We start from the raw sequence: 25,726 nt of genomic DNA on the forward strand, positions 1-25,726 counted from the left end.
TGCATTTAATCACGGAGCAGAGGATCTAACCTACTCAAGAATTTAGGTTATTTAGTCTCTTCCCCCCTGTGTTTCAATCAAGAAAAGACTTAATTAAATTATTTTAACCTGGCCCCAGGACAAGGACAGATGAGCACTGAGTACATGGATGAGTGCTGAGGGCTTGTGCCTAAATCATCATTGATAAGATAGTTATTCAAGTAATTCAGAATATATATCAGAATGATCAGAAAGAACACAGAGTCCTGGGATTTTATGTGTGAAGTCACTGTATTGACAAAACCCGTTTTCTTTCAGAGACATATTGACTGGAGGACCTGATGGGGATTAATTAGCACTGTTAAAGAATATTTTAGTTTGGTTTAATTTAGATTTGTTCATATATATTGGTGTTTTGCTTGCATGTATGTCTGTGTATCGTGTTATGTCTGATGCCCATGCCAGAAGAGAGAACTGGATCCCCTGACACTAGAGTTACAGGCAGTTTTGAGATGATGTGGGGGCTAGGGATCAAACATGGGTGCTCTCAAAGTGTAAGCAGTGCTGTTAGCTGGGTGAGCCATCTCAAGCCTTCTATTTAATGTTAATTTTAAAACCTTATGAATCTAAAAATATCTGGACATTGTTTCCAAATTTGTATCTCCTTTTTTTCAACATCTAATCATATACTGTCTTTTCCCTCAAGAAGTATGGTACCAGATGTCTAAAATCATTGACAAATTTTTTCTTATCCCAGATTTTTATTTAAAAGATTCCCTTAAACTGTTCATCTGGAAAAAGTAATGTGTTAGATATAAGAATAAGAGTAAAATTAATAACATTAAGAGCTTTTTTTTTCAAAATTAAAATTATCAAACTTGTCTTTCCTAAGAATGAGAGCCGTAATTGGTTATCCCATATCAAGTGGTCATCCCTAAGGACATATACACACAAGAAACATTAAACTGACTCAGAGGGCTGTTTTTATTTATGAATTCATATATATTCAACATATGTAACAATAATACCGAGAAAAAAGAGACTATAAATTTGAGAGAGAGAGAGAGAGAGCTGGAGTGGACTCAGGAGGGACAAGAGGGAGAGAAAATATATAATTTATAATTTAAAATAAATTATGTAATTTGATTTAATTTAAAATAAAACAAATTTTTACAATAAATAATATTTTCAAGCAGAAAAGTTAAAATAGTTACAATGATTCATTAAACAGAAAAATCAGCAAAACTTAAACATTATTCAATAAAATTTAATGTGTTATTATTTTAACTATAAGTTGGAACTTTTACCTTACGCAATTGTTTTTCTAGATTCCTTGTTGGCTCAAGAACATTTGAAAATTTCAGGAGACTCACTCTCGAAATAAGGATGTTATATCATTGTTAGTGTCGCCATCATCAGGAACCCAAAGAATCAAATGAGAGAAAATAGAACTAAAGAGAAAAGTTTTTCAGAATAGCTGTATGTAAAATAAATATTTACCTAAGAATACATACCCTTAAATAATATATAGCATCTTGAAGATAGAGCAAGTTGTATAGAACAATAATATATAAAACTTCAGAGAATAACCTGAAATTTTAATTCTTCCCAGATGGGCCGTTCATCCAACTACTTCCCTCTGGTTCATCCTCTAGGCTTTTTGCAGGCAGAAAAAGTTAAATGTACTGATATTAGAAATTGAAATCATGGAGCAGCAGATTATATAATCAATTTCAAATTATCAAAAAATTAGGAAGGAAAACTAGATTGTTTTTTTTTAAGATTCACAATGCTGTAAAGTTTGATTCATCAAACATTAAATATTATAGAAGTTTTTACTAAGCACCTGCCTTATATTGGTATGAGCAGAACATGAAAAGCTTGGAAATATACATTATTTTTTAATTTTTATGATAAAAGAAGCATCAAACATCATTGCATGGGGGAGGAATGAGTTCACAATGATAAACATGTATCCACATTTCTGTTGGAGCTACAGATTATATGTGATTTTCCCTTTTTTTTTCCATTTTCAAACATAGAGGCCACGATAAACCGATAAACCGCTTGTGCTAGTACCTCCCAGGCCAGCTCAATTCTTTAGCCCTCGTGTTTCATTAAATTCCACTCATCTTCATCACCTGGCTTCCTGTCATCTGTATTTCAGCTGGTTGGAAGGATACTGGTTGTATGGGTACTGATGAAAGGTAGCAAACGTAACTTCTGCGCATGCCCCGTTGGCTAACTCTCTAGCGTGTGGTTGCACAGGAAGGAAGAGTTGGATTATAGTCTGAATAGTTGCCCATGAAGAAATTAAACATCTGTATGTCAATAACTGGCTATCCTCAGTGGGAGAGCTTCCCAAGGCCTGAAGCCTGTTCAGGAGGAAGAGGCGGGGCATTTGAGCAACAGGCTGGACTGTTAAAACCTGACAGGTTCCATTTTTCTTGTCAGTTCTAAATGTACCTGCCTCCAAGGATTGGTGGAAAAAAATGAGGTGATTCGTTAGACTTACACAAGGATCCGGCAGTTGTTCTTAAGTAATTCTCTTTATTACATGGTAAACATTAGCTATGAAAACTGGCAGAAAAATGAAGCTACTTAGGAAGGAAAAAGTATTGACAAACAATGGCTTCATCAAAAGCACCGTGCAGTATACAAACTCAATATTTATATGACAAGTGTTTTTAATGAAATCTGACTAAGTTCCGTAAGGCTTAACCTGAGGTCTGAGCAACAAGATAGGAATGTGCGATTTAAAGCACACCATTATAAGCAGAGTTATGACTCAGGAGCTATGCTGGGATTATCCGTATCTTTATATCTCATAAAGAATTATTTAGACACATATGTCAAGGTGAAAGTCACATCATGTCCCCCATTCTAATCTAGTGATCTCATAACTGAAAGTCAATAAGGTGAGGTCAAATTATCTTCTTTCTTCAAGTGAAACTGAGCTAGAAAACCTAGCTGCCAGGATTTTGCTATGCTTTTGCCACTAAGTCCCCCAGAACCTAGCCTTTCCTCTTCTGCTCTTGTCCTATTGGAGACTGTGCCTGTTATTTGAGCATCATTCCTGAGTACTAGCTGAATGGTGGGGAAAAGGTATGGTGCCTAAATGCTACGCTAGCTTCCAGTATATAGAGCTTCCTGGTGCTTTCTAAAGAACTGGCTGAAAAAGCACAGTGATGGTTGGAAGCCACTTTTTCTCACTCTGCCTCAGGAAGAAAGAGTAGCGGTTCTCATCAAGATCACCTTCCGAGTGACAAAAGCCCAAGATCTGTGCAGTCAGTTCTGAGTATTGATGAGTGTCTTAGTTAGGATTTCTACTGCTGTAAAGAAACCATGGCAACTTTCATAAAGAAAAACATTAGACCATGGCAACTCTCATAAAGGAAAACATTTAACTGGGGCGGGCTTACAGTTCAGAGGCTCAGTCCATTATCATCACGCCTGGAATCATGGTAGCATGCAAGCAGACATGGTGCTAGAGAAGTAGCTTAGAGTTCTGCATCTGGATCTCCAGACACAGCAGGAAGAGAAAGTGATACTGAGCCTGGTTAGAGCACTGGAAACCTCAAAGCCCACCCCCGGTGTCACTCTTCCTCCAACAAGGCCACACCTTCAATAATGCCATTCTGTTCGTTTACAGGGACAATTTAATCTAGACCATAGTAAGTCACTATATTTTCAGATCGTAACACAAAGATGATAGAAAACACTGAGGCCCCCAAACTATGTAACAATTCAGAGAGATTTAATCTCTTTCAGAAGGAGGAGTGTCAGGCCAAACAATCCAGAAGTAGAATCCAGGGAAAATAATTACAAACACACACTACAAACCCTGTAGTGATGGCTCAACAGTGAAGGATGTGTAGTGCTTTTCTAAAGGATCCTATTTATCTTCCCAACAGTCACTCAGACAGCTCACAGCTACCTGTAACTCCAAGTCCAAGGGCTCTGACACCTCTGGCCTCCATTTATACCTGGACTCACACAAAAATAATCTTTTTTAATTTAAAAATGCATATTATAAATATATGAAAAAAAGATAGGTCTGTAAATTATATACACACTTACCTTGATCTTTGTCATTTTAAAAGCAAGTATAATATTAGAAATGTTTTTATAAGAATAAGAGAAATTAAAGAAAATATACTGAGGGTTCTTTCAGTCTGAAGGACAGTATTATATTCAGCTTTGACAAGTAAAAACAACACATGGAAAAAGCTAAGTATCCTCCATAGAATCCCCTTAAAGATAAAATGCTAGAACAGTAGACTAGTTGAAAGAGCATATGTGTGCTTTGAAGCACAGTTTTGAGCTGAAATATTGTCCATATGACACATGACTTTCAATACTTTTACTATGCTGGTCACCTTGCCAAGGTTCCTGGCCATCTCTGAAATGAGAGCAATGTGGAGATCTTCTTAGAATACAGCAAAACATGGTTGCCCTGTAATAACCACTCAAACGTAAGTCCCTCCACTCCCTGGGAAATGAATTGAAGTAGAGATCCTGGAAGACATAAATCAACATGAACTTGTTTTGAATGGAAAGAGGTGACTTCGTCTGCCCTTCCTTCCACTAAACAGTCTCTTTATACCCTGAAGAGTCTGCAGTGGAACAAATAATCTTAAATTGCATCAATTTTCTCCTTGACTTCCTGTGAATATAATACTGGAATAAGTCCTAAGTCTTACAGTGTCCAAACCAGGAAATCATGTAAAATCATTTTAAGTATGTGTCTAAATGATTGGAGAATAACCCTGCATAGTATCTTCTAGAATTCACATCTCAGATGTGTTCTCCATGGTTGTCCTTGAGAACAAACCAAACCAAGTATTTTCTAAAGTGAGTTTCATCTTAATGTGTTAAACATCCTAATTACTTATAAATGTTTATTTTTGTAGCTTTTACAACTGGGACAGTCATATTGCTGTTTGTAATTCAAGTCCAAATTATCAAGTGATTGCTGACAACCCTGAAGGCTTACTTTTTAAATTTAAAAGAGACAGAAAAATTCTCAACGTTGACCCAAAGGTAATTATAATTTATACTTTATATGTTTCTTCAAAATATGTTGCATTTCTACGTAGTCAAAAATGTCTTATATGTTTGTTTTATAGTTTTCAGCCAAACAATTCCTTTGAAATATGACCAGTAGAAAAGAAAGAAAAGTTGAAAGGGACAGTAGAAGGAAGAACAAGGGAAGGAGTGGTGTGGCAGGCAGAAGGAAGGAAAGAAGGCAGACAAGCAGGCAAGCATTCCTCCAAAGTTTGGTAGATTATGAGAAGGAAGAGTTTAGGCAGGATTGAAGAAGACCTAATTGGGAAGATTTCTCCCTGCTAAGAGCAGCACTAGAGAGCAGGTGGCCAGGCTGTCTGCTCTGATCTTGGAGGGGTAAAGTCTTTTCACTGGAGGTTATTATCAGTGGAGAGGGATCCTCACTTTTTCTTTGTACAGAATTCTTCCCCTTCTATATATATGACTAACATTGAAAAGTGTGGCTAAAGGGCCTGGAAAAATGGGCTTTACCTTCAATCTCAGCAACTGGGAGACTGAAGCAGAGGATGGACATGAAGTAAGGCCAGCTTGAGGTACACAGAACTCTAGACTAGCCTTTGCCAAAGAGATACCCTTTCAAAACACCAACAACAATTGGAAAATAAATATGCCTGTTAAGTATTACTTTAGAAAACATTTCATTAAAATATTGTAAAAACGAGGATTGTTCAAGGTTCCTGAATAAACTGCATTGAAAAAAAATATTGTAAAAACATATCCTGTGATACTTTGAATTTTATCAGGGACACTTGTGTAGATCTTATTTAGTTTCAAAAGCTGAAATCACATCACAGATTCTGAGCATCACTTCTGTGTCTAGGGATGAAAGTTAAAACTTTACATAACAACATGCTAGAGTTGTTTGGGTGTTGACCAGCTTTTGTAGTTTTCTCTTTTTGCCTTGGTTTTTGACTTGGGTTTGTTGGTGGTACTGTTCATTCACATGACAACATCAGTCTAAAATTCAAAGACAAGAAAAATAATTTTCCAGAATGAAAACCATAAAAATTATGTGATGTGCATGGGATAGAGGCAAAGAGAACACAAAGGCAAAGTATAGACAGTTGAGTTTCTATTTTTTTTTCTAGAATTTTTATAAAGATATAAAGTAAAAAACTCATTTGGTATTCATTTAATATAGATTATCTGAATGCAACATGCTCAGTAACTAAGGGTGCAAAGAATAAAAGAATGAAATTGTACAAGAAATAGTGTTGACTGTGATCATATTCAGGCAAAAGAGCAGCTTCTAGCTGGACAGCAACTGCCTCCCTCATGCATGTGAGACTAGACAGTGGCATCCATGGTCCAGTGTGAGCTCAAATGGTCTCCAGGCATGGTAAAACAGATGTGAACATGCCTTCAAAGAAAGTTTTCCAAAATTTCTGCACACAAGTTCTCTCATGTTCCATGGCTCCTGTGTGGCTATGTATGTAGCTGATAGCTGTGATTTATGTAGCTGTCTGGATGTCTGAGAATTGTCACTTTTTTCTTTTGTTGCTCCTGGACCCAACTAAAAACATGAATTCTGGACCAGGAGAAAGGAGATATTGGATAAATAGCTAATGAACTTCTGTCCAATGCTGTGTCCATAGAGGAAATGCTACTCCTTTCTCTAGCACAAGTCTCTCTTTAGTGAAATGAGGAACTAGAAACCGTGGCTATGCTTAACAGGAATATCTGAGAATTAGTAAGTTTGGTAAAACACCTCTGTTTAGCAGTGCCTCTTTTGTAAAATGTTGAGATGTGATTAGGTGCTGTTAGTACAGAAAACAGAATAAACAGCCTCCTCCAAAGGGGTTTTCATTTATAAGCTATGTCGTATATTTAAGGAAAAATCTCAAATTATTAAAAGCTTTATTATGATTTTGTGGAAAAGATGTCTAAATGAGCTTGAACAATATAACACTTACCCTGCCTGGCCTAGACTGAGGCTCTGTTTTAGTTAAAGGTGTACTTGAAGGATTTTGTCATGAAGAATCTATGCATACAATTTCTTGAACATGCCTACCAAAATCTCCCACTTCCAAAATCACCCATCAGGAGATTTCACAAACTTCATCAACAATACACAAAATATTCAGTTTCCTATATTTTTAGAAGAAAAAAGTTAATTTGAAGAAAAAGTTTTCTAACTCTTGGAGAAACAATAAGTTTGTGACTGACAAGAGTCAAGAATAAGTCAGTGAGACATCTGGCAATAACTGAGTAATTTCTTCATCTTAAAAGTTTGCATTTCAGTTTGATTTTACCTCTTTGATTTTCAGAAAGATAAAATTAACGTCAAACATTCTAGAAAGAAACAGTGCCCTCCTTCTCATGAAACAAACTTCTGGCCACAACTCATTGAGTGCATTGCCTTGAGAGACTCACACTTACCTTCCTGTGTGTTAAAACTCACAGATGGAAGTGAGGGTTTGTGTTTGTTTGTGTTGTGTTGTTTTGTTGCATTCATCTCTAGAGTCTTTCAAATGCACCAGCTTGATTTGGGCTCAAGTGAACCCAAGAAGAACAAGCTTCGTGAGTGATTCTAGTGGACTTGCTGAATCTAGTGGACTTCTAGACCACTTGCCCTATGGTGGTCCATAGGTGCCCATGGTGCCCATGGCTGGCCCATGACTCACAATTCAAGAAGCTTCTCCATGGAGAAGCAGTAACCAAGGAGATCTGGCACCATCTTCCGAAATACAAGGAGAATAATGCAGACTTTAAGTTTCAAAGCTAGGCATTAAATTAGCGTGTGTGCATACTACGTACTCCGTAGCCACCATTTCCAAGTGCCCGGGTGTCCTATATTTCATGAGTCCAACATAACACTTCTTATAAGTTTATCAAGGAACTAAGAAATAAAATAAAGGATATGTTTTAATAATTAGAAATTATAAGAATCACATTATTACATTTAGTATTTCTCATAATCACTTTACTTCAATTTTTTCCAAAACACCTCTAGATTTGGAGAGGTCAGGTGCTACAGAACATCATGAGGACCAGGCTCATCCTTCCTATCCTTTTTCTTCGGATACTCTTTGAAACTCTTGATGCCTCAAATTAAAGAGGTCACAATCAATAAAAGGTGGAGACAGTGGTAAACAGGATGTGTTTCCTTTGCACAACAGATGTATCCTCATTAATTCTAAAGTGTAGTTCCCAGGAAACACAGTTGTCTGTGAATGGAAGCAGTCAGAAAAAGAAAATTGTGCAGGTCTTAACAACAAGTAATACAAGTTCATGGGTTAAGAAATTCCAAATGCAGTTAAGAGATTGGTTGCATTGAAAACAGGGCCACTGGCTTTAACCTCCCTGCAGCTGTATAACATCTGGACCAAATAAGACAAGTTTCTATTTTTGAGTGAAGAATGCTTGTCTGAATGATTCACACCCACCAAAATGTTTCCAGTATATTATCCTAGAGGGGTTGAGTTGAAGCACTCTGCACTCACTCCTCTGCATTATCTGAACAAATGGGAGGGGGAAGCATTTTTTCTTTTAGTTTAAAAAAAGGGGGGGGCAGAATACAGTTTGCTTTCAGTCTTACCATAACAAGGGTTCACCAAAAACAACAACAACAACAACAACAAAAACAAACCCATATTCCATCAAGGAGTTAGGGAGATGGGGTTGGATAGTTTCAACAGGGGAAAGCTCTCTTAGTCGTACTAGCTACCCCCGCCTTCTCCTCCCTTTCATCAAAATGGAAGTGGCTCATGAGAACCAATCACTTCAAAAACATATTTAATTAGTAGGTACTCAAGGGACTGGGGAGAGAACTCAGGCAGTAAAATGCTTGCCATGAAAGCATGAGGACCCAAGTTCGGATCCCTGGTGCCCAGAGAAGTAGCCAGGCATAGTGGTGCAAGTAAGTCTGTAATTGTAGAGCTTGAGGTGATCTCTCTGGCTGGTCATTCTAGCCAGTTACTGAGATCCAGGTTTAATGAGAGACCCTGGCTCAAAACGATAAGGTGGACGGACAGCAGATGAAAAAGTCATGTGCTCCTGTCCTCTCACCTCTACACACAGGCACCAACACCACACATTCACACACTCATGAACATGTATACCCATACACAACACACATATACAAAGTATTCCGTAAGTACTCACTGAATAAATGAATGGATGGATGATTTTTTGAAAGAAAATGATGATATGGTAATAAAGAATTCATTAAATTATGCCACTGGTGCTGGATATGGCAATTATGTTATGAAGTAGCACAGCCACCACCTCTGTGAGACAAAAATAACTTCAAGAATTCTCATCATAGAGGAAGTTTAGAGATTTCTTTATTTTTGCCTATACTACCAGATTTTTTTTTCTAAAATCAGAGAAATACATAATTTAAGGTGTTTTTAGTGAGAATGTGAAATTAAAATGTAAATTTGACTTCTAAACACAATCAAATATCTTAAGTGCATACTTCAAATGACACAATTAACAGTAGAGACTAGCAATGGCTTAAATTTCAATAATTAGTAGACAGCAAGGGAGATACAAAGACGAGAAAGACCTGAATTTTAGCTTTTAGCTGCTTGTGGGCGTTTTTAGTTTTTACTGTTTTGTTTTATATTTTGTTTGTGGGGTGGGGGGGAGACAAGCATATGAGGACACAGGGTCAGTTAAAAGGAAGAGGGATTTAAGTTACGAAGACTGAGGAAGCATCTTGATAATTCAGAGGAGAAGGAAGAATCATTGACCTTCGGCTGGGAACTGTGGAAGAACCGGTGAAGGGGAGTGAGGGAATGTTAGGTTGTGTAGTGAGTGAGGAAATCATATCCATGGGATAAAGATGATTAAGAACTCAACCTGCAGAGCAGGAGGGAGAAGACAGACACAGGAAAAAGAGTAGTTCAATATGCTACTGTATAACCTAGGTAGGCACAGTGGAGGCTAAGCCCTGAGAGATCCCAAGGCTTGAGTGCAGAGGACTGATGAGGGCCTTGCTCTTGATGGGAAATGGAGAAATATGCAAAGCCTTTCTCAAAGAAATAAGAGGAGGAAAGTCCTGTTCTGCGTGCCTGGAGGGCATAGAATAGAGCAGCCTGTGAGGAGAAGCCAGCAGGTCAGAAAGGCATTAATACACACGGAGAGCAGAGGATCTGAGATGGGGTTCTGTTTGGGGTATCTGTGGGTTGATGCCCTTCAATTTTCCGACTAGCGTGATCTTTCAGGCAACAGTACAACTTAGAGAGTATGCGTTTGCCTAGGACGGTTTTCAGAAGGTCTCATTTTACCCAGTTCTCTGGAAAGAATCGTGCTCCCGAGCAGAAGTTGGCTCCAGTGGCTCCCTGAGTGACTGATGGTAAAACAAGCAATGCCAACATCATATGGAAAGAACTCAGATACATGCGGATTCTGCTCAGTGCAAGGCGCTAAGCACAGTGTGACCCGACCGCGCTTTCAAGGACCTTTGCAAGTGTGGCAGCTGGGGAGGCACATGAGATTTGCACTGCACTGATTTAGCAGGATGCTTGTCTGCTTTCTTTGTGCGCCAGGGCCCCTCACTCCTTTGAAGACTGATCACAACCCTGTATCCATAACAACGAGCTGTTTTCCATAATGAGGCCTCACTAGCTGCTGTTTCACTTACTATGTAGGCAGTAAGTGAACCACATTCGTCCCTTATAACGTATTTGAAGTCAGCAATCTTGATTGTAAGTGTTTTAATTCACACTTTCATTCCAAAAACTACACAAAAAGGTTGACTAAAGGTGCTGTCCATGTTCCAAGAGTCCTGGAAAAGCTTTACAGACATAACCCTCATGATGATTCTGGATGTGTTTGGGCCATTGTCAGAGAGGGGGTAAGGGTTGTAGGATGGCACCTATTCGTGTTTTTCCTGCTGTCTCAAAAGTCTCTGTATGAAGTTCATCTGCCGAGAGGATCGCAAGAAACAAAACTTACACATCATAAACTGTAAAATGCAGAGCAGAGCTCTTTCCTGGCTGTTTGACCTTTGTTTTGCCAGCATTAGCCACCGTGTCCCTGTGTGCTGGTTACTCAATGACATCTGTAGAATGAATACGTGGAATATTAAATATTTGCTAAAGAAATGAAGAATAGGGCCAAAAATAACCTCCGAAACTTTTGAGGTTGACTTCAGGATTCCTTAAGATCTTAAGCAGTAGAGACATGGAAAGCTAAGACTATCTGCAGATGAAAACCGCCAGACATGGCTTACTTTCCTCTCCCTGGTAGTCCTGAGTGTTCTGACGTGAGCCTTGAAATCCCGAGCACTGTCCAGGGCAGTGGCTGCGGGACAGGTGCGGAAGCGAATGAGATTGGCAACCATTTTATTCGTTTGAGATCATTGTCTAGATGTTATTATGTATTATATTTAAATTATTGCATATTACATATATACTATACAATCTAAAAATGTGTCAAACTCTACTTCCCTTTTCTGTGAACACCAGAATGCTAGGTAATTAAGATATTAAGTTAAATAAATGTGTCAAACAAAACCACTTGCTCTCAGTTTCGCTTTTTTTATTTTTTTCATTTACTTTGGATGACAGTTTTCAGCAGCACTAATGCCTCCCTCCTCAGCTCCAGAAACTACCACCCAAGTGCTTTTTGCTATTAGTAAGAAAGGTGTTAATTGCCTCCTTCACTCTGCCTCCAGCCTCTGAATTCATTGACTCTAATTTCCCTTGGCACCCAGACCTTAAAATCCCACCCTTCACAGGCTTGGAACTGCTGTTCTTCTAGATGGAAGCCCGCAGCATTCCTACACCCTTTCCGCAGATGGTTCTAGTTTAGTATCCCGGAGCTTGATCCCCTGGGGAAAGCCCTCAGTTTGACAATCTGTCTTTTTACAAGAGCCAGGTGCATTTCCTTCTGATCACTAAAAACAAGAACCCAACGTGATGTGCTGCTAATCAAAGGGGAGATTACACAGCCCTACAGTTTCTTCAGTCTTCAAGAATATCTCCTCAAACTCCACGGCAAAGCTGGCTTCCCCCTGGACCTGTGCAGCAAGGGACAGTCAGCGAATCAGCAGCTCCCGTCTTTTGGTCTTTGGCTTTTCCTCAAGAGGCCACCTGTGAATGTTGCTCTTTAACTATGGCACAGTCACAGTTATTAAGTAAAGCTGAGGTGTAGCCAACTTTCTGGGTTTGCTGCCTAAATTACTGAATATTTGGTTGATTGTAGCCCTAAAACACTCACATTCTAAGTAGCTTTTAAACATTTTCTCCCTTGGGCAATCACCTGGTATATCTGAACTGAAAGTCCACCACATATAAATTAAGTATTTACTCAACTAACTACTACTAAAATCAATGGCCTTAAGGAATCCATTAAAAATTACATAATAGATCTTGGCTTTCATGAATTAAAACTCTTAAAACTTAAGTGCCATGTCCTCCTCTTGACCTGGAAAACTGATTTTAATTTTATATGCAGTATTTATGGAACAAGCCCTAGAGATAAGCACAAGTTGTTATGTGTCCAAGGCATGAACTCATATATGAAGTATAACACAAGAAAGGCAAACTGGGGAAAAGAAAAATTCAAATCTATTACATTGAGTTATTATATAGCTCTCAATTTTTGGTAATAACTTTGTAAATCCAGCTGAATATCACCCATGATATTCAATCTTCATGTCCCAATAAAAAGTGAGAAAATTTTCCAGTTGCTGTTCTCATTACAAAAATGGTCCTGTCACACAGGATACCCGAGGATGGGTGAACCAATACGGCCCAGGGAATGGGGAGGCAGAAATCTGGGGCAAGAGCTTCAGCTCCACTACTTGATCACTTTTTCATAAAACACACTGTCAAATGCTAGGAGCATGACGAAGAGTGGAAAGTTGGTTTGCTACCAAGCAGACAACTGGGTCTGAACACATGAAGCATTTCTTCTATAATAGAAAAGATCTGATTTCTTTTTTTTTTTTTTAAATAACATTGACTGAGTTTGTTCTGTGACATTTTCACTAATTCTGATTCCTGAAACCATCCCTCACTAATCTCCCTCCCACCCCTATTAATCTTCCTTCTTCCTACAGCTCTCATAGTTTTGTTGTTGTTATAAATGTTTTGTTTAGTTCTGTTTTTGTTGAGACCAAGTTTCATTTGGATCATCTGTATGACCATGGGTTTAGCACTATCCATAGGAGCCTTGTGGGCTCCTCGGTGAATGGACAACTCTACCACAGAATCTACTAATAGCTAATAGCTCAACAGTGAGGGGTGGGGCACCCTAAGCCCCTTCCTGATCCATGAACAAGGTATCTCTGTGGATAGGCCCAGGATTGTGTAGGCTCGCTGTAGGCAGCCACAGCTGCTGTGAAATAGTAACTGATTGCCCATGCCATGCTCACAACAAAACGTTTCACCCCCTCTCTCTTCTCACTATGAAATTCTTTCTACCCCCTTTTCTACAATGACCCCTGAGACTTAGAGGGAGTGGTATAAATGACTTGTTTAGTGCTAATCACTCACCGCTGTTTATGCTACATACCTTAAGCAGAAATGCTTCTCTGTATTCACCATCATTCACTGCTTCTCTGATTAAGGCAATGGGTACATACATACATATTCATATGGCAGCTTGAATTCATGGCAACAGTAGTAAGTTCACCCCTAGGACCAAAGACCTCCTCAACCAAAGGTTTCTGACTAAGTGTACAGTATTATGAATTCACTCTCAGGGAGAGGATCTAAAACCCGACCAGAGAGTGACCAGTAAGCGAGCCCCATAACAATCAGGCCACTGCTGTTTATACCTGTGGACACATTTTGCCTAGCAGGTTTGTATTATAGATTATCAGATTCACAGCTGGGTAAAGCTGTTGATGTCTTTTGTCCAAAGCTGTCTGTTACCTGTGGCACTATTATAGTGAGCCAACAGGAAAGAAACTTCCAGTTCAGTTCAAGTTTGATTTCTCTACCCATTGCACCCAAGATGTAAGGTGTCTTCAGCAATAGGGTCTTATCAATTCTGATGGACACCCAAGAGGAATGACTAAAGCTTACATTGTTAGGGGATCTTCTCTTCAGCAGGTATTCCTCTAGCCCTGAGATCTTTGCTTAATAACCAACACATGGCTTTTTCCAGCATCATTATCCAGCTTTGCAGTATATCTCTTGTCTTCTTCTTAATCTTCCTCGTCTGCGTTTCCTTCTCCACTTTTCCTTCTTCTCCTTCTCCCATTATCTCAGCTTACAAAATATTAATTTTAACTCTGACTCTTTATTGTAAATCCAGTAGTTGATGGACATCTAGGCTGATTTCATTTATTAGCTAGTATGAGAGAAATCAACGAATATAGATTAGCAAATATTTCTGTATAGGATACACATTCCTTTGGAGATATGCCCAGGAGTGGTACAGTAGTTATATGGTAGATAGGTTTCTTGCTTTTTGAGGAACCTTCGTACTGAGTTCCACAGTGGCTGCACCAGTTTGCCTCCTTGGCAAAAAAGAATAGGAATTTCTGTCTCTTACTTCTCCAAATCCTCTCCAGCATTTGAATCATTTGATTTCTTGATAATTTCCATTCTGACTAGACAAAGATAGACTCTCAGTATACTTTTAATTTGCATTTCCATAATTGCTAATGATACTGAACATATTTAAAGTGTTTCAAGCCATTTGCATTTCTTCTTTTGGTAATTTTGTGTTTAGATCAATGGCTCATTTTATTTCATTGGATAGTTTTCTTGATGTTTAGGTTTATGAGCCCATTTTATATTCTAGATGTTAATCTTCTCTTCAAGGTATAGCTTACAATTTTTTCACTTGTCAATGGGCTATCTCATCAATCCTGACAATTTCTTTTGTTCTATTCAAAAGACTTTTAGTTTAATAGATCCTATTTATCAAACTTTGTTCAAAGACCTGACTTCCAATAAGCATAAAATATCAGAAATCATTTGAGTGAGGTATGAAGTTACGGTAAGTCTAAGACCCATCCCTCTTTAAGGAATTACTTAATTTTTCTTGAAAACAGATTTTCATACAATAAATTCCTATCATAGTTTCCACTCCTACAATTCCTCCCCACTCATTCAACGCCACTCATCTCTCTCTTTCTCTAGAAAACAAATGTGAAAATAAAGAAGACAATTTTAAAAATAAGAAAACCAGAGGAAACACACTCATACCCCCTAAAAACACAAAACCAGAAACCATAATATATAAGCAAAAGGCCAGAAAGACAAAAGTGTAAGGAATTATTTCTATTCCTATGAGCAAGGATGGGTTTTCATACAGGCATATTCTAAAAGCAAAATTTTAGTCAAAATATAGGTACTTTGTAAAGTGTTAGCTAGATATCATCCAACTTTGCTGTAGTTAGACCATGTCAATTTACAATTACACCTGGACTGTTGGACACTGCCTGTTTACAAACTCTATTTTGGATGCTCTTTTTTTAAGGGTTTCAAGATAAACTCTGTTTTTCAGAATTGTTGGGGTCATTTTTATTCGTGTTTTTTCTGTTATTCGAAACAAACATTCCTTTCATACAAAGGTGAGTATATTGTGTTTCCTCTTCAATTATCTTATGTATAGTAATACGCTACAAGCTACAGAGCTGTCTTTTATCATTTATGATGGTCTATGGTATGGGAAAGCTTAAAATACTAGTCCGAACTACTGATATCTCTCCTTGTAGTTTTTTTTTTCCTCCACTGTTAATATTAAAAATTTTCCATACTAAGATGAGGAATCATTTGCTAACATTTTCTTCCGATTTTCTGGCCTTCTATTTACATTTAAAATTTGTAATTCTTGTAGGGTTTGGTGGAGTTAAGATGGCATTTCTTTGTCCAATAAACAGTCAGCGTCCAGTGTTTTATCCCCTGTATCCTAGTGTTTTGTATTTTGTTTTTATCATATTCTATTTGGCTTGGGAGTTTTGTCACTCCTGGGACCTTGCAGTGACTGCAGTCAAAGTTCTATAACAGCTCCTTCACATGGCTATGAGTTTGTAGATAAAGCTTCTTGGATGCTGGCCTTCTCTATCAGCACTGCCTGCTGTGGCTGCCATGTGTACATGGTTGCTTTCAGTACTTTGAGATCTGTTGTTAAGGAACAATGTCTCAGGGGATATAGAATCATATCCCCTGTGAAAACAGAAAGTGAATATGTGTGATAGATTTTTTAACTAATAGGCTAGTAAAGGACCAGTAAGATATTACTACTGGTCCAAAGAAGCATTAAAAAAGAGACAACCTAAGTGAGGGAGCCTGGCACACTCAGCCCGAAACAGGATGTCTCTATCAGATCGCTCCTCTCAGAACTCAGGGAACGCTGCAGAAGAGGAGGCAAAAAGAAGTGTAAGAGCCAGCAAAAGACACCAAGAAAACTTGACCCTCTAAATCAACAGGATCAACACCTATATGGACCCACAGAAACTGAGGCAGTATGCAGAACACCTGCTCGGGTCTGCCCCAAGTCTTTTGCACATACCCTATGGCTTCCAGTTTAGGGTTTTTATGAGATTTCTGAGTGCATGAATGCGTGGGTCTCTCTTTCCTGTGCCTTTTCTTGGGCTTGTCCAATTTCAGTGTGTTGGTTTTTTGTTTTATCTTAATATATTTTATTTTATTATTATCTCTTAGAAGCCCATTAATTGTGTACTTGAACATATATTGGATATATGCCTAGGAGTGGTATAGTTGGATCTTGAGGAAGCACTATTCCTAATTGTCTGAGAAAAGTGCCAGATTGATTTCCAAAGTGGTTGTACAAGTTCACATTCCCACCAGCAGTGGAGGAGGGTTCCCCCTTCTCCACATCCTCTCCAGCATGTACTTTCACTTGAGTTTTTGTTCTTACCCATTCTGATGGGTATAAGGTAAAATCTCAGGGTCATTTTGATTTGCAAGGACATTTGTTCAACCACATTCGTAGCAGCTTTGTTCGTAATAGCCAGAACCTGGAAACAACCCAGATGTCCATCAACTGAGGAATAGATACAGAAATTGTGGTACATTTACACAATGGAATACTACTCAGCAATTAAAAACAAGGAAATCATGAAATTTGCAGGCAAATGGTGGGAACTAGAAAAGATCATCCTGAGTGAGGTATCCCAGAAGCAGAAAGACACACATGGTAGATACTCACTTCTAAGTGGATATTAGACATATAATATGGGATAAACATGCTAAAATCTGTACACCTAAAGAAACTAAGCAAGAGGGAGAACCCTGAGCAAGATGATCAATCCTCACTCAGAAAGGCAAATGGGATGGACATTGGAAGAGGGAGAAAACAGGGACCAAAACAGGAGCCTACCACAGAGGGCCTCTGAAAGAATCTATCCAATAGGGTATCAAAGCAGATGCTGAGGCTTATAGCTAAACTTTGAGCAGAGTGCAGTGAATCTTATAAAAGAAGGGGGAGATATTAAGACCTGGAGAGGACAGGAGCTCCACAAGGAGAGCATCAGAACCAAAAAATCTGGGCCCAAAGGTCTTTTTTGAGACTGATACTCCAACCAAGGACCATGCATGGAGATGCATGCAGTGCAGATGTAGCCCATAGCAGCTCAGTCTCCAAGCAGGTTCCCTAGTAAGGGGAGCAGGGACCATCTCTGACATGAGCTCAGTGTCTAGCTCTTTGATCACCTCCCCCTGAGAGGGAAGCAGCCTTACCAGGCTACAGAGGAAGACAATGCAGCCAGTCCTGATGAGACCTGATAGTCTAGGGTCAGGTGGAAGGGGAGGAGGAACTCTCCTGTCATTGGACTGGGGGGAGAGGCATTGGAGTAGAAGAGAGAGGGAGGGCAGGATTAAGAGGGCATGAGGGAGAGGTCTACAGCTGGGATGCAAAGTGAATAAAATATAATTAATATAAAAATAAAAAGAATATAAAAAAGAAGCCCATTAATTGTTTTTAATGAGAGACAGAAAGGGGGTGAATGCAGATGGTCATGCAAAAGAGGAGGAGCTGAGAATAGTAGAGGGAAAGAAGACCATAATCAAGATTCTTATGTAGAAAAATCCATTTTCTGTAAAAGAGGAAAAAGAAATGACTCGACTCGTAATAAGAATAAGAAGTTCTAATGTATGCAAATAAGTGCAGAACAAACTTATCAAAATCAATGCAAAATCTCAGGTTCTTTGAAATGAACACAGTTACTTCACATTGCCCTACATAAATTATTTGAATTATTGACAGATTTGCAACACTGACAGAAATGTTATTATCATATGTATTAAAGATGAAATATATGTATGTGTGTGTAATCTGGAGACTCATAATTTTTTTTTTTTTTGCCTATTTCAAAGTTTCTCAGAGTTTTCCGCAATAGATTTCCCTCCTCCTGTTACCATAATAATTTCATGAAAAGACTGTTTGATTATCAGATAGAGCTGGCTGCATTGCTTTCCCACCATTTCTTATCCAGCCAGAGAAGTGCTAGTCAACAATGCAGTTACAGCTGTTTTATAAACTGCAAGCCATGCAACTTTTTCCTTTTTGTTGTTGTTTGAGACAGGGTCTTAGCATATAAATATGGCTAACCTGTAACTCACTATATAGACCAGGCTGGCTTCATTATCTAAGCTACCTCATTATCTCCCAGACACCCATCCCATTCAAAATTCCCATAAGTACTTGCACATGCCCCATTTGAGCTGCTTCTCTCCATCATGCCAATCCTCGGAGAAAGCTCCTCCCAGCCATGTGCTTCTTCTTCCTGCTAACCCATGGCAACCTGCTCCTTTCTTTTCCTTCCTCCTCTCCTGCTTTTCTCTCCCATGATCCTTCTCACTCTAAGCCCAAGAAACTCAGCTCCACCAACCTCTCTTCTGCCCAACCCAGATAGAGGCAATTTTATTGGCCAGTCGGGGGTAATTTGGGAGGTAAGTTTTTAGGGCATCACTTGATGTAGGTGAGCATTTGCTCCTAGAAGAGTAAAGTTCTCAGGGGACAAGCAATTAACACTTGAATACATAGTAGCTCCATATCAACCACAACACAACAATACTTCAAAAAGATAGGGAAAAAGGAAGGAAGAAAGGGGGAGAGAAGGGAAAAGGGAGAAAAACAGAGAAAGAGATTAAAATATATTAGGTTTCTGGTGGGGGTCACTGATATTAAGGAAAGGAAATTGTTTTATTATGTATCCAGAAAACAGAGGATTACATCCCCATCAATAATATCAGAGGTGAACTACCCAAGAGTTGTGTCATTACATAAATCAGCTCCACTGCAATGAATTCCCACTGCACCAAATCTGCCTTAGTGTGCATTGCTTTATACAAACCTTTCCTTAGATGTAAACACTCCTGGAAATCTTATCCGAATCTATTGTTGAGCTGCCTGCACTGTCTAGCACATGTCAGCTCAGATCTGAAATGCCCATGCCAAAGATACAGTTCTATTCCATGAGTTGGTGGGACTGTTCTTCCTTGCTGAAGAATGTTCAGGGAAGCATCAAAGACAATGCTGCAGATGATGGGATTGGATGACTGGGGTTGACTTAGGTTTCCAACTTGTAAGTAGCCTGGAATGATACACTCTATTTCAGAAGAATCAATGAATAGTATAGCTGATTAAATCTTTGTGTGGGTTTTTCCCAGGGTCCTCCAGGGAAATTTAAAATCTATATTCAAGTATAAAACATATCCTGAAGTTTTTTTCCCTCTACTTAGGATCCAATTGTGAAATGGCAAAATAATAATAGTAATAGTAGTAATACCGTATTTTCAGAATGTATTTGGAAATTTGATAAAGATCAGAGTGCCAGAGAAATACTGAGTTAACTATTTAAGGAACATTTTAAATAACAAGCTACTTGTAAAACAGAAATTAAAATGGTTGTAAAGAGCCTTAGCTAGTTATCAGTAAGGAATCTGGTTCGTTTTAATTTTTTAATTTTTCTTTTTCTAAATGACCCAGGATATAACAAGTTCCACAAAAAGCAAAACAGAAAAGTATTGTCAGACAGTATCTATTCTATTTAGCCAAATTACACAGGTTTTTTTTAATCCCTTTATTATAATAGTCAAAGGAAAGAATGAGTAAGTCAGGACAGCAGGCTCATCAAGACTGAGCAAACTACTCCAGAAATAGGAAAATATTTTGTGTTCATTAAAAGAGATAAAGTGACTTCCTAAACTGTCACCAGCAACATGGAGTGAAGTAGAAGCAGCTAATAACCAGATCTCAGCACAGCACAGATCAAAACCAAACATGCACAATGTCGCCGCCAGGCCATATGTAGCATTAGCATCCTTCCCTGTGAGAAAGACAAGGTTCTTAATCTTAAAACAGGAAAGCAGATGAACAATGAAAATTCAGTTCTTAAAAGCTGAGTTCATGGAAACTGAATGAACGCACTGACTAGACAGAACTAGAGGAGGGAGGGGAATACCAACCAACCCACAAAAACCTTGCTCCAAGCTTTACCCTGCTTATAAGATATGCAAGGATAAAGGTAGAGCAGATATTGAGGGAAAAGTCCAACCTGAGACCCACCCCATGAGAGACAGATATTGAGGGTGGCCCAACCTGAGACTCACCCCATGGGAGACAGCCAACCCCTGACACTATTAACGATGCCCTGCTATGCGTGCAGAGAGGAACCTAGCATAGCTGTCCTATGAGAGGCTCCACCCAGCAGCTGATGGAAACAGATGCTGAGACTCACAGCCAAACATTGGGTGGAGCGCAGGGAGTCTGGTGGAAGAATGCGGGAAGAATTAGAAGGACCCAGAAGAGACAACAGTTCCACAAGAAGACCAACAGAGACAACTAACCTGGGCCAAGGCGGACCAACCAAGGACCATGCATGAACTCTACATAGGCCCCTTACACATACGTAACTGATGGGCAGCTCAGTCTCTTTGTGGGTTCCTTAGTAAGGGGAGCAGGCTCTGTCTCTGACATGGACTTTGTTGCCTGCTTGTCAGTCACTTCCTCCTGAAGGGGCTGCCTCATCAGGCCAGATGGGAAGAAGGTGCACTCAGTCCTGATAGTACTTGATGTGCTGATGTGGCTTGGTAGGGAGGGAGGCTCCCCTTATCTGAGGAGTAGAAGAGGGAAACGGGAAAGAGAGAGAGTGTGTGGGACCAGGAGGAGAGGAGAGAAGGCCTACAATTAGGATGTAAAGGAGGAAAAAAACTGTTCACAGGAAAGAGGAAAGAAACTCATAATCATTTAGTATGTTATTCATGGTATTACTACCATTTTACATACATTCATTTATGTAAAATAAAATGCTTCACAATAAAAAGTTGGGTACCCTATTGTGTCTCATCTAGCACAGAAAAGAACTAACCCTTCACTTATTACAGCATTTACAGAGATTGCATAAATAAATAAATAAATAAATAAATAAATAAATAAACCATTAAAAATAACACTGTTGTCACTCATGGAAGAAAATTTTTCAGTTATAACAACTTCAAAGACAAAAATAAACCCACAAAAATAGTTAAAAATAGAGTGATATAGAAAGAAACGTGTTGTCAGGTAAATTAGCTCCTGGAGATTAACTTCTGGAAGCTGAGGAGAGTTAAGCTACACCACTCTGCAAAGACACAGGCTACCCAGCCATTAGAGGAACTGACTGGATATTAGCACTGTCTGCAATGTTTACAAGATGGTTTTCTTGAAAGGATGTAGCCATAACTCTCAGACAGATGCAAAGCAAATGTTCCAAAAGTTTTACTTCATCTGTCGATGATAGAGGAAACTGGAATGGTACAATATGAAATTTCAAAGAGCAGAAATATGCAGACAGGAAGTAAGGAAAATTTAGATTAAATAGATGCAATTATTTCCCTCTGCATAATACTGATCGCATCCCACTCAGCACTCAAAATTTTTGCATCTTGTAGAAAAGAATATATTTTACATTAACAGCAGTTTTCTACAATTTGACAATTGTAAAAGAAGATCAGAAGATGTGAATGTTCAAGCTGTCAACCCCTCCAACATCTTTTGTTGTTCTGTTTATTACAAAGACTTTACAGTTTTTCCAGGTCTTACTAATACAACATAGGCTCAAAATATTGTTTAAACATTGGTGCAAGAAATTCAGTGTCACAAGGCAAAAGCAATATAAAGCTCCTCTGTAATACCAGGTCTATATTCTTTTCAACTTCTATACACAACAGAATAAAAATGACCTAGTTACGTTTGAAGATTTGTGTGTTAAAAATACTAAAGACCACAGAGAAAGACAATGCAGCCACTCCTGATGAGACCTAACAGACTAGGATCAGAAGGAAGGAAAAGAAGACCTCCCCTATCAGTGGACTTGAGGGGCATGTGTGGAGGAGGAGGGGGAAGTGAGGGATTGGGGGGGGAACTACAGGGAGGATATAAAATAAATAAAGTGTAATTAATAAAAAAATACTAAAGACCCAGTGGTGAATATCATGTAAATCATTTGGGGAGAAGAAAAAAATAATAAATAAATTCTTCCCTTTGAGAATTATCTTCATCCAAACTCTTCATTTTTCTATTTATCTATTTATCAATAATGAGATTAGCAAATAGCTACCCCCATGGGTCCCTCTGAGCTGATCTGTATGACCAACAATCCCCAGTAAAGAAAAAAAGAACCAGACTTTTCTCACAGATTTCAATTTAAAGAAGACAAATAATCCAGTTCGATTCACTTTAAGGTTCATGAGAAGAAGCCTTTTGTGTGCGTGAAAATCACCATGGGCAAACACTCCCATGGTCTAAACCAACTTCAAACGGTAGGCATTTTTATATGATACACTGAAGAGCAAAGTAGAATTGTTTTTGAATTATGGATCTGAAATAACATCTATTTACAGAGCGCTTTCTGCAGACTTCTGTGGAGTTAGTGAGTACCGGGCCTGGAGACCAATGGAGGCCTGGGACAATTCTGAACTCTGGTATTTCAATAATGTCACAACCCAACCCAGGGAGCAAGCTGCTGACAGGGACCATCACCCATCACCACTCCTGAGAAAAAGAGTTGGGAGGGGAGAAAATGTGTAATGGTCCCCATGGAAACAGCCTTTCAAATCCTGTTTTCTTTAATATCTAAGCAAAAAGAAAAGCCGTTTAATGCCAGTTGTGTACATGGACTTGACTAACAGTGCAATTTCTGTGTTTTAGGTTCAGCCAGGTGACAACTCAACTAGAATCTCCATCCAGACGGAACTCTATACACATGCTGTTCTCTTTGACCACATTTCCAGAAGGAAGACTTAAGCACCCATAGTAAATGGTTTCCTTATTGCTTGCTACATTTAAATGAATTCTTTGGTCAGAAGCAGAGTGGAATCATAAATGAATCCTATAGCTAGAAGGCAAATTAGAATAATAAAAGTTAACAAAAAAAAGAAAACTGTAAACTTGACTATCTTTTTTATTGTTTTATTGATAGCCTCTTGATCTGATTTAGGCTTTTCATTTTATTATTTTCTTCTCTCTCTCTTTTTTTTCCCTGAACACAGGCTGGTTGCAAAAGTCCATGGAGGAGAATCTTGCTGCCACTTCAAAGATGTGCTAATTGGTGACATATTTTGTAGCTCAGATGTTCCAAAACAAAAATGTTCCAGGTCCCACTATTGCCAAATCTAGTGTACCAAACATGATGCCATGTGGCATTGCTGGCTGTGCTGGCCCCTCAAATTGCTGAATATTGATAAGGAGCCTCCAACTGGAAGCCTAGAAGAGAAAAACTTACAGGGTTTTCAATTGCACTGAATGAGTAAATAAAATCTGAAATGTTCCATGAGATCGTACAATTAGGAAGCGAATAAGAGTTAAACATCCCTGGGAGACTTTAGGGAAATGAAGAAAAGCTTACATGTTTTTCTAGGGTGCCCTGCAGATGCCCTTTCTGCAGAAAAGACCATCCAGGAGTCCTTTTATTTTAAATTAGCATTTGGTCCTTATGCCAATTCAATTGTTTTCATTTTCTTAATCAACCTCATAGTGAAGCAACTAAGTGGGATCAAGCCAGTTAGGAATCCGCTCCTGCTGAAGTGTGGGGCTCCCAGAGCAGAAAGGTCCCAAGCAGGTGAGCAATGTGGAACTGTTACATTTTGTTATAACTTTCAAGTTGAGAAAATTTAAACTCTCCAAGGAAACAAACCTGCCAGAATATGTACGCTGCCATCTCCCGAGAGGCTTGCCTGATGTGGAAGGACCAAGCCTGGGTGTTGATTATAGGTGCCATTCTGAAATAGGCTGATACCCCACCTCACACACACACACATACACACACACACACACTGACTGAAAAATGACAAAAATATGGTCTTCAGCCCAGAATGTCAAGCGTGTTGATTGAGCAGACTCTCTCGGTTTCCTAACTGCAAACGTAACGTGACCAGGGGCAGTGACATCTCTGCCATGATAAAGCTCAAACTGTGAACCCAAGTAATCCTTCCTTCCTTAAGTTGCCTTTGTCTGCGATTTCATCACAACAATACCGAACTAATATGAAGATTAAATTGGAGTTGGGTGTGTCTACGCCATCTCTGTTTTCAATGTATACACTATACACGGCAGATAAAATAACGCAGTGCGTACAGGCGTAGCCACAGGACTCAGTCAGTGTGTGAACGTGCAGCCATCTGACTCTGTCCACACAGACAACCTGGGAGCTGCAATCCCGAGTTCCTCAGCACCACCTTTCATGAAAATGAACGGGGATCCCCAGGAAACAAATGATTCTAGAGAGGGGACGGTCTTTGCCAGAGAGCAGTTAGTGGGCAAGATTGATTAAAAGGACACAGATCCTGATTTGAAGGAATTACCCTTGGGAAAATCTGAGAGAGCTGAGCATTTCAATAACGACAGCATTAGGAACAAGTGGGACCCTCCCCTCAGTGTATGGACCACAGAGGGATAAATTGTAAGTCGGATGAGGAAAAGGATGTTGCAGAGTACCTATCCACAGATACATGCTGATTGCTAACTGGAACAGTGGAACTGGATGACTGACATCACCTCAGCCCAGGATCAAAGAGCATGTCATTGATGATTAAGGCCAACTGTATTTATGCTCCCCCAGTGCAGATTTACGTCCGAACCAGTCAGCTGCCACATTTGCAGGCAGACTGGCAGGCCTTACCTGATGTAACAGATTTGATGCACCCACTTGGTAACAGCTCTGCCCACGTTGCGTAACCTCTATCTAATCAAGACAAAACTTAGAAGGAGCCAGTCCTGGGAAAGTATGCAAAAGAACGGCCCTTTAATGTTCAAATGTTCATATACTAAGTAAAGCCCGAGAAGCTGTCCCAGGCTGCCGGAGTTGGATCATAGCCTAGCCTATAAAGGAAGTTAGGGGACAACTGGTGGAAACTAAGTTATTTATGAAGATGAAAAGATAGTAAAGTAAAAAGTGTTTATCTGCTGTTTGGGGCCATTATTTTGTGGTTAATGATACAAAACCCATAACTATAGGCAATTACACTAAAGCATTTGAGAGTCAAGGGACATGGTGGCAGCTCCTTGTTTATAAATGCTGTAGAGGAAAGGTTTTGTTCCATCCTTGAAACTTCTCTGAGATTGTTTTCTTTCTAAATTCTTGCGATGTTAATTAACTTATTCTTATGGGAGGTGGGATATTTGTGTACCACAGCTTAGAGACGACAAGAACAATTTGCGGGAACAGTTCTCTTTCCACTTTGTGGTTCTGCAGTGAAAACTCAGGCCTTCACAGCTGGCAACAAGTGCTTTTACCTGCTGACCCATTTCCCTGGCCTCTGAGACT

General features: G+C 39.1%; 1 protein-coding gene across 3 annotated transcripts in view; it reads left to right on the forward strand.

Moving 5' to 3' along the window:
* The window catches only part of Cfap299 (cilia and flagella associated protein 299), a 567,892-nt gene extending 542,176 nt beyond the window's left edge, over positions 1-25,716 (forward strand). For 2 of the 3 annotated variants that reach the window (XM_060378758.1, XM_060378759.1), the window contains exons 5-7: positions 4,893-5,022; positions 23,113-23,217; positions 23,454-25,716. In XM_060378758.1, the coding sequence (XP_060234741.1) occupies positions 4,893-5,022; positions 23,113-23,208 (226 nt within the window). In that variant the 3' untranslated portion in view covers positions 23,209-23,217; positions 23,454-25,716. Of the gene's footprint in view, positions 1-4,892; positions 5,023-23,112; positions 23,304-23,453 lie in introns of those variants that run through there. The other variant, XM_060378757.1, reaches the window with a different exon arrangement.
* Positions 25,717-25,726: the final 10 nt, after the last annotated feature.

This window comes from Meriones unguiculatus, chromosome 3, assembly GCF_030254825.1.
Source record: "Meriones unguiculatus strain TT.TT164.6M chromosome 3, Bangor_MerUng_6.1, whole genome shotgun sequence".
Classification (NCBI taxonomy): domain Eukaryota; kingdom Metazoa; phylum Chordata; class Mammalia; order Rodentia; family Muridae; genus Meriones; species Meriones unguiculatus.